Source organism: Nicotiana tabacum, chromosome 20 (genome assembly GCF_000715075.1).
Source record: "Nicotiana tabacum cultivar K326 chromosome 20, ASM71507v2, whole genome shotgun sequence".
Lineage (NCBI taxonomy): Eukaryota > Viridiplantae > Streptophyta > Magnoliopsida > Solanales > Solanaceae > Nicotiana > Nicotiana tabacum.
Window position 1 is genome coordinate 35660903 of NC_134099.1, and position 10661 is coordinate 35671563.

The 10661-nt window shown below is 37.1% G+C and overlaps 1 protein-coding gene across 1 annotated transcript; it reads right to left on the bottom strand.

Annotated features, from left to right (window-relative positions):
- Positions 1 to 5653: 5653 nt before the first annotated feature.
- Positions 5654 to 6361, bottom strand: LOC142174341 (uncharacterized). The gene has a single exon (XM_075240120.1). It carries the CDS (start codon positions 6359 to 6361, stop codon positions 5654 to 5656), a length of 708 nt encoding a protein of 235 aa, XP_075096221.1.
- Between the last annotated feature and the right edge of the window lie 4300 nt (positions 6362 to 10661).

A 10661-nucleotide genomic window follows, 5' to 3' on the forward strand; every position in this document is an offset into this window, starting at 1 on the left:
CAGTCTCCACAAAGCATCGACGGACAGCCGCTCCATCACCGGCCTGAGCTACCACACCCGACTGTACTGCTCCAACTGGCTGAACCGCTAGAGTCTGAATCTGAAGAGCAACCTGCTCCGGAGTGCGAGTAGCAGGAGTCTGGGCCCCTCCTCCAGCCTGAGAGACGACTGGCACTACAGGAAGCAAGCCCGCTCGGGTGACACTCTCCATGAGTCCCACTAATCGAACCAGAGCATCCTGAAGAACTGGGGTAGCAATAAACCCCTCTGGGACCTAAGTTGGGCCCACCGGAACTGCTGGAGCTGGAACCTCCTCATCAAAATCAACCTGAGGCTCCATCACTAAGGCTGCTACTCGGGGCTGAAATCTGCCCCTACCTCGGCCTCTAGCACGGCCTCGGCCTCTGCCCCTCGTGGGAGCAGCTACTGGGGTCTCGGGCTGCTGAGCGGAGGATGAGGAAGTGCATGTTCTTGCCATCTACGAAAGAACAGTGTAGAAATCCAATTAGCATTTGAGGAACAAATCCGCACGACAAGAAAGAATAAACGTGAGATTTTCCTAACTCTGTAGCCTCTAGGGGATAAATACAGACGTCTCTGACTGATCCCTCAGACTCTACTGAGCTTGTCCGTGAGTTGTGAGACCTATGTAACCTAGAGCTCTAATACCAACTTGTCACAACCCGGAATTCCCACCCTCGGTAGTCGTGATGGCGCCTACTAATGTAAGCTAGGCAAGCCAATCCTTAACAGCTTATTTCATTAACAAATCACTTCTTTTAACGATTATAAGTGATAGCATGAACACAGCGGAATTTAATGAATATACCGAAGACTTAAATTAAAGAAACTGAACAATAATACGAAAATCAACATATGCCTCTACCCAAGAATCGGTGTCACATTACTCACGAACTTCTAAGAGTACTAAATACAACCGTTTGAAAGAAAAATATAAACTGTTATCTCGAATACATGAGATAACAGACTGAAATAAAGATAGAGGAGATGCCGGGCATGCAGACGCTTGCAAGGCTACCTCGGTGTCTCACTGGACTGAAAGCTGACTCCCGCGCTACTGTTGCTGTCCAAGACCTGGATCTGTGCAAAAGAGCACAGAGTATAATATCAGCACAACCGACCCCATGTGCTGGTAAATGTCTGACCTAACCCCAGCGAGGTAGTGACGAGGCTAGGACCAGACTCCAGATAAACTTGTGCAGTTATATACTATATGGCGGAAAAGTAAACAGGTAATAAGCAATCAAAGCTGGGAAAGGGGAAACATGCTCCGGGGGTAGCAGATAAAACAAAATATCAAAGAATAGTAAGGAAACTACAATTTAACTTCTAACACGGATAAAGAGAAATAAAGAAACTTTCACTTTCAGTTTCATCTTGTTGCAGGCGTGCAACTGATCCCATTTCTCGTATCTTGTAGTAGGTGTACCACCCGCTCCCATTTCAGTATATCTTGTGGTAGGCGTACTACCCACTCCTATTTCAGTATATATTGTGGTAGACATACAACCCGCTCCCATTTCATTATATCTCGTGGTAGGCGTACCACCCGCTCCCATTTCATTATATCTCATGATAGGCGTACCACCCGCTCCCATTTCATTATATCTCGTGGTAGGCGTACCACCCACTCCCATTTCATTATATCTAGTGGTAGGCGTACCACCCGCTCCCATTTCATTATATCTTGTGGTAGGCGTACCACCCGCTCCCATTTCATTATTTCTCGTGGTAGGCATAGCACCCGCTCCCTTTTACATTTCATTATACAATCACAAGAAATCCTGGCAATGGAACATAAATAATATAATAACTTCCTGGCAAGGGAATACAACAATATTATAATTTTCCCGGCAAGGCAACAACAATATTGAATTAGTCATCCCGACAAGGGAGAATCAGCTATAACCAATCTTAACTCAACTTGTACTCAGTTCAATTATTGAAAATGCTCAGTCATCGAAGATCATTAAGTAAAGAAACCAAGTGTCATTTAAGAACACAACAACTTTCAATTTAAGACTCACAGTCATGCTTGACACCAACGTATAGATACTCGTCACCATGCCTATACGTCATACTCAACAAGAAGCAAGTAGCAAGTATGACTCAACTCCTAATTCCTCAAGTTAGGGTTAGACCAAACACTTACCTCGATTCCTTGATCACCACTCAAGTCTCAACTATAGCTTTACCCCTTGATTTCACCACCAATCCGCTCGAATCTAGTAACAAGTTACTTAATTACATCAATAATTGCTAAATGAATCAACCCCAATGCATGAAAATGAGTTTTCTAAAGTTTTACCCAAAAGTCAGAAATCACCCCCCGGGACCACGTGGTTGAAACCCGAGGTCCGGACCGAAACCTGATTAACCATTCCCCCACGAATCCAAATTTATAATTTGTTTTGAAATCGGACCTCAAATTGAGGTCCAAATCCCCAATTTTAGAAAACCTAGGTTCTACCCAAAACACCCAATTTCCCCCATGAAAATCTTTGATTTGAAGTTGAAATCATGTTAAAAGATGTTAAAGAGTGAAGAAAATGAGTTAGAAATCACTTACCAACGCTTTGGAGAAGAAAGGTTGTTTGAAAAATCGCCTCTTATGTTTTGGGATTTTGAAAAGTGAAAAATAACTGAAATTCCCGTTTATTTATACCCCCTCCCAGACACCCAGTGCGGACCGCATCAAATGGACTGCAGCCGCACAGCCTCCACCGCGGACCGCATAAAGGCGACCGCGGCTGCGCTAGTCCCTCCCTGAAGACCTGCAGTTGAGCACCCTGTGGGGACCGCACAAAGGCGACTGCGGCCGCAAAGCTCCCACCGCGGACCGCACAAAGGCGATTGCGGCCGCGCTGGCCCCTCTGCGGTTGCACGCGATTTCTTGCGGACCGCACTAGAGGGTTCAGATATTGTGGCTTCCGGAACCTGCAACACCTGACTTTCTAAGCCTAAGGCATCCCGGAACCTACTCGAAACTCACCCGAGCCCTCGAAACGCCAACCCAAGTATACACACAACCTCAAAAAGATCCTAAGGACATATTCGTGTAATCAAATTACCAAAATAACATCACGAGCATTGAATTAAACCTCGAGATCACTAAAATTTCTCAAAACTCTTTTAAACATCAAATTTCTCAATTAAGGTCCGGATCGCGTCAAACGACGTCCGTTTTTAACCAAATTTCACAGGAATGACTCAAGTCATATATAAGACCTGTACCGGGCGCCAAAACCAAAATACGGGCCCGATACCATTGCTTTCTAATTAGTTTTCATTTCAAATTTCCTTAATCAGTTTATGAAAACAATTTCACTTAAAAATTTATTTCTTGGGCTTGGGACCTCGGAATTCGATTTTGGGCATACACCCAAGTCCTATAGTTTCCTACGGACCCTCAGGAACCGTTTAATCACGAATCCGTTTATCCAAAATGTTGACCAAAGTCAAGATTATTCCTTTTAACATCAAAACTTAAAATTCTTTTTCACAGAGTTTCATATTTAAGCTTTCCGGCTACGTGCCCGAACTGCGCACGCAATTTGAGGCAACTCTAATAAGGCTTTTAAGGCCTCAAAGACACAGAAATCAACTGAAAGCAAGTGATAACCCTTTGGGTCGTCACAGTCAGAGAAGCAAACCTGGAAAGTTTTTCTTGATTGGCTCACCAACTGCAAGGAAAAATCATGGAGAAGTTTAGCGCTAATTTTTCATAGATCCACCGGAGAGGAGACAAAGAGTCAAAACAGATGTTGGCGAAATTGAGAAGTAGCAAGTAGCGAAAGAAATGAAACATACAGATTTGTAGACATATCAGGCTTGTGTTTGCTTTCGGAATGCATTTGTTTTGCTCTCGTTTTCTTTTTGGCTTTTCCAAACATTAGATTTATCATCAGATACATATTATATTTCTCTAAAGAGAAAGCAAAAATTTTTAGAACACCACCTACAAACATCATGCTACAGTAATGTAATATCCTTTACCTATATGTAATATTCTAGTAAAAAATATATTAGCCCTCCATCTTGCACCGGGAACAATCGTAGAATGATTAATCAATTGTCACCAGTTATAATTTTCAATGACCGCAGAATGTCCTAGAAAGATTAGTAATTCATCGTACAACCATTCATCAATCTTGTTTAACACTTCTTTATTTTAGGTAAACACTAAAGAATGAATAAAGTTATATAACTGGAAGAACAAAGTAAAAGAAAAACAGAAGCTGGTATTTCCATTAAAATCTTCTATAGATACATGATGCAATTTTGTAATTGCAACTTTGAAACTTCAAAGTTTTTATAAATAATTTAATTTGTAGTAATTAACCGCAAAGCTTACTTAGAAAAGGTACCAATGGAGAGCGTAGAAGTCAAAAAAGCCAGAAAGCATGGAAAACAAACCTAAATGGGGATCTCAGGAAACAACAATCTCAAAAGAAAAGCAGAGAATTAGCAAAGCAGATAGAGAAATAAGAAATTACATAAATGAATAATTCAATCACTCTTTACAAAAAAAAAAAAAGCAATCATATTATATTAGATAGAGATCAAGATGAACAGATGGAAGATGAAAATACCTGTTGGTTAATATTTAGAGATACAAACGAAGTATAATCCACTGAGGAATCATCCACTCTAGAACAAAAGACTTAGAGAATCATCTTGTAGTAAGAAACATCACATGATTGCCTTTTGAATGATTTCATCGTAAACTATATTACAAGTAGAATGATCATCATCGCTAGTCGGGGTGGGAGGTTGAATCAACAATTTCACACAGTTCGAACTCTTTGCTCTAGATAAGGCAACATAAAGTTGGCCGTGGGAAAATACAGGTTCATGCAAATAAATTCCCACAAAATTGAATGTTTGACCCTGTGCTTTATTTATAGTCATAGCAAAGCACAATCTTACTGGAAATTATGTTCTCTTGAATTGAACAGGCAATTTTTCATCATTTGATGATAATAATGGTATTCTTGGAATAAATACATGCGTATTCTTGAAATCACCTGCTGCAATCTTAGCACCTAGAACATGCGTTTTAAATTCACAACAGTTTAATCGCGTGCCATTACATAAACCTTCATATGGATTTAAGTTTCGTAATAACATAAATGGACAATTTTTTTTCAAAGATAATATATACGGAGGTAAACCTGCAGGGTTTAAAGTATGCAATAGATCTTCAAATTGTTATTGATTGACAGATTCAATGGTCTCATCAATACCAACAAATGTTCTTGCTTTTCCTGGAAATTGAGCAATAAGCATATCATTGATTTCATCGCCAAAATTATTTTTTGTTGTCAAAATTACACGGGAGTATGTACAAGAAGCGACATAACCAGATGAATTCAAATATGGATATGTCATGGTGAATAGTTTATCTAAAGATTCTCTTTCAGTTGTGAAAGGCACAATTAAAGAATTTGGTACTTCAATGTTGTTTGTTGCGTTAAGACGTTCTTGTCCATTCCCAATTATTAGCAAATAATCACAGAATGCCGGATTTATTTTTTCCCTCATATTCTCAGATAATTGTATTTTTTTTAGCTTGGCCCAAATGCTGGAATATAACAAACTTTGATTAATAAAATCTTCCTTTTTTTATTTCTCACAACGGGAAGAGTTTGTCTAAAATCACCTCAAAAAAAAAAACTACTTTTCCACCGAATAAAATATTTGTATCCATGAGATCTTTTAGTGGCAAATCAAAAACTTCTAGCATTCTTTTATTTGCCATAGATGCCTCATCCCATACAATCAATTTTGCATCACGAATTAAACTTGCAAGTGCGCTTTGTTTACTAATATTGCAACTGACATTCTCGTTAACATCAATAGGAATTTTAAAGCGTGAATGTGCAGTACGCCCACCAGGGAGAATAGAAGCAGCGACACCAGAAGTCGCAGTTGCCAAATCGATATATCCCATAGACCATACAGTTGCTAGTAAAGCACGGTATAAGAAAGTTTTTCCAGTTCCTCCTGGTCCGTCAATGAAAAATGCGCCTGCTTTGTTGGAAAATACTCTATTAATAATTACATCATATGCTGTCAGTTGATTTTTATTTAGTGTCTTATGCAATTGTACTTCATCTTCACTTACAGTAATAGTTCTTTCAAAGTGAATCTCTTTTGCTTCTTTCGCTGCTGCGGAAGGCCTAATAGTTTGTGGGATGAGTTGATATTCATTTACATTGTGACCCATAGAATGCAAAATATCATTGATATGGTTCAGAACTTGATATCGGATTTCTTTTATTTCAATAGTCCGTAACACTTTATAATCTTCAGACATAGACTCTTCAACTGCTCCCATAGTTCTCTTGGATTGGTAGGGTTGCAGTGTACCAATAATGTAGCAAACAAGCGCCTTAAACTATATGGCATCTAATAACTTGCTACTTCAGACATGCATTCCGTTAAACTGTTATCACACTGTAATAATCCTCTTTTTTTCCACAGATTCTTTAAATGAACTACAAGGTTCTCCATTTACCATAAGAAGATCCTCGTACGATGTCGGCCCATGCACATGCATCAATAATAATCTAAGATAATATCATTCTCCTTCTATTGGATGACAAGTTACAACGCGACCAACAGTACAACGACGCTGTTGAAGTGCCCAAAATTTATCGCTGGAGGACCACACAAAGTATTCAGGAAATTCTTTGTACAATAAGTTCAGCTTCATGGCATTCTCATTTGTTTTGTTCATATAGAAGAACTCGGTCAACATAGTTTTTTTAATCATGGGAATGTTTACAATCGTATTTATATCCATATTTTTCTTGAAAGAAACAAGTTGTTGTCCATCAAGATGCAGTTGAAGACGATAAACATTCGGAGACATTTTGCTAATAGGAAAATGAAAGAGGCGCCATACAGCTTCCGGAGGTGATACCCATCTAGCAGACCAATATTCATTTACCTCATCTATTTATATATTCGCATCATTATTCTGTACAGAAAATGCAATTTTGTCATGTCCTTTACAAATGTACTTATAAAGGTACTTACTTCACAACTTTGATGCAAACTTCAACATTTATGTGACAATTGTATTTACCGAGTAAATATGGATTGTATGGGACGACCCAAGAGTTATCTAAGTCATGACCTCTTACTTCACAACTTCACCTGTATTTCGTCTTCTATAAATTGGAAGAGAATCATTTCCTTTTAATGTTTGATAAGCAGATATTTTTGGATATTTGAACTTGCAAGAACCCGTTTTTTTCCTCATACAGGAATTTGTTGGGTTTAAACTACCACAGGGACCGTGCACCATATGCTTAAGAACAAGCTTACGCAAATCTGAGTCTGCATTAGCGTCTGGTAATTCTGCTCTAATTATTTCATCGTATGCTTAAGTTACCAACAATTTATAGTCATTCTGTAATATAATAAGAAAATGAGCATGAGGTAAACCTCGTTTTTGAAACTCAACAGTGTACATAAAAGCAACAACTTTTCCAAAGATATTTCGTTTTAGAATATCCGTCTTCAACTCTTCTATTTTGGCCCTAAATATGCGACTAATCAAATCTGGTCTATTTTGTGCATCATCGCTAAGTGCTAAATGTTCCTCAATTTCTGGCCAAGTTGGGTTACATGTCATCGTTATAAATAAGAAATTTTTACCTCCTATAGCAAAGGTTGATACCTTATTTATTTTAAATAAATACCCTTTTAAAAAATTATATTCTATAGATACCTTTTGATTTTTATAGCCAAATATCTATTTATGGTTACCTCATACTCTTAAGCTATAAAATACTCTTTGTATTATTTTTCTCTCTCATTCTTTCAAATTTTTCTCCACCCTCTCTCTATCTCTCAACGCCAGTATTTCTCTATGGTTATCTCCTCTCTCTCAACAAATGTGTATGCATTAAAGGGAAAATAGATACTGATTCTGATTGGAAAACGAAGTTGGATTTGGTTCCAAATCAAGAAACAGAAAAAAAAGTTGGAAATTTAGAAGAGACATGCAAATAGAACTCGTACGGACATCCATCCAAACAATGGCATTGTAAAGAGGTAGCCCTGTGGATTTGCTCCACACAACAGTGATCTCTCGCTGATTTGTAAGCCCAATAGCTTTGAGTCCACTATCCATGTTATGTCCATCAACAGTAGCCTTATCAAGAGCCTTTGCCATACCTCACACTCTCCACAATCTCCATTGGGTCGTGTTTTCACTACCGGCTTTCGGTGAATGGCGGATTCGTCGGAAATTAGGGTTTATTCTTGAACAAAGACGACGAAGTTTGGGGCTAAGCAACTTAATTTTCTGTTAATATATTTCAATGTATTTTCATGTATTTCATTGTATTCATTGTCTTTTTTTTTTATTGTAATTCAATGTATCTCGTTGTATTCTATGTATTTCATTGTATTCACTGTCTTTTTTTTCATTGTATTTCAATGTATCCCGCTGTGTTATATGTATTTCATTTTATTCACTGTCTCGCTATATGCCATGAATGTATTCATATATTTTTTTTAATTAATACTCCCTTCGTTTCAATTTATGTGAACCTATTTTTTTTTTGGTCCGTGCCAAAAAGAATGACCCCTTTCCTTATTTGGAAATAATTTACCTTTATGCAATGATTTATAGCCACACAAAATATATGTGCCTTATTTTATACCACAAGTTCAAAAGTCTTCTCTCTTTTCTTAAACTCCGTGCCCAGTCAAATGAGTTCACATTAATTGAAACGGAGGGAGTATAATTTATGTATTCAGTTGTATTATATAATTTCTCTGAAGATTGCTATATTTTTTGGGTATTTTTCGGTTGAGAATCCTTTTTATAACAAATACAAATTTTGTGTGTTATAATTGAGTTTGTTGAGCTATATTTGGAGTTTATTATGTTAATTGATTCACTTTTCGCTTTAAAAACAGTGTAATCCCCTATTTCACGCCGTGAATACAGTCGAATATAGTTGAATACAATAATCTGTCCAGCTGTAATCCCATGTTTCGCTCCATGAATACAGTCGAATATACTCGAATACAACAACTGATTAGCTGGACTTCCCTGATTCACGCATATTTTTGCTACTGTATTCATGAATACAATAGCTTAAATACATCAAATACATCTTATAACCACACAAAAGGTATCTATAATCCGTAATATAGCAAATGATATCTATAGATGGCTAATTACTACTAAAAGATAGTGCTTTATGAAAATTTCTCTATAAGTAAAAGGCTTTCCAAAATACTGCACTAATGCAATAGCGTCCATATAACGTTAACGCATATCTCTAGACCCTCCTATAAATGAATTTGGCAGAAATGTTTGTTTTCCAACATTAGAAGCATCTCGTTCACTAAGTCTTAAAATGTCAAGAAGTCCATTTAACATATCCATTCTGAACAAATCTTGATTGAAGAAAACAAAATCCAATCTTTGAGTCTCCAATTTTATATATTCATCAACCGAATACTGTTGAAGTAATCTACTTGTATGTAGAAGTTCATCTTCATCATCGTTTCTCATCTGAAGCTTGTAATTGTAGTATTCACGAACTGAAACTGTATCTCTCTTTCGTTTCCCTTTTTGCATAACTTGATCTTCCATATTAAGATATCCGTCAACAGAGGTGAAATTTTTTATATTTGGTAGTTGTTCCAAATCAGACAGAGCATAATTTTTAGGCATATTTTCTTCCCCATGAAACTTTATAATACCATAATGCCACCCACTTTGGCCATATAAAAATAGTAAATGATACTGTAAAGGATCATAACACCCAAAATAGTAGTTCACTCTTTGCATTCTATTGCTATGAGTATAAATTTGAATGTGCGGTACATGAATAGCACCAACATCATTCTCATCAACCCATATTGTTGCAACCTCAGTAGTACTGGGCAAGTTAAATATTCGTTGATCCAATCCAGAGTTACATTTAAGTGCGATGTGATAGTTCTGTAAGTTCGAAATCTCAGATAAAGTTCGTAAAATATAGAATATGGATTATCTTTCAGTGTGTCTTATCAATTCCCTCACTATCAATTCATCTATTTTATCAGAGCAAGCCATTCCATTTGCAATCTCATTGTTGTTATCATAAAAGTACAACTACAAATTTTTAGGCCTTCTCTCTGCAGGATATAAATCATCTATAAAGTGATACATTTGATCTTGAACTCTGAATGTATATATACCACGATTTCTTTTGGCTAGATCTTTATCGTAACTGACACCAGGCGCGCTAAAAGCAAACATATTATTATACGTTCTAATATACGTCTGGAAGTGCTTGAATTTTGCGGAAGATCCTAGATATAAATTTCTCAGTGTAGCTGGCATTTTATGATAAGTCAACTTAACTATACCGTTAGCACAACAAAATGAAGGTGATCCATACTGAAATTTTTTGGCCGAGCAGAATTCACAATTTGACACTTTTTAAGTGGAACATAGTCAGAGCATAATCGGATATTATTAGGCATATTTCTCTTTTTTCCATAACCAACATTAGTCAATTTTTTCTTATTCTTTACATGACCTGCATACGCCAAACAGACTTAAGGAGTGGAAAAAATTATGAAACAACAAAAAATTAGAAACGATATGTTATGTTCATACT

Coding starts and splice junctions, on each gene's coding strand:
- LOC142174341 (XM_075240120.1), bottom strand. CDS start 6,361: ATGGGAGCAGTTGAAGAGTCTATGTCTGAAGATTATAAAGTGTTACGG.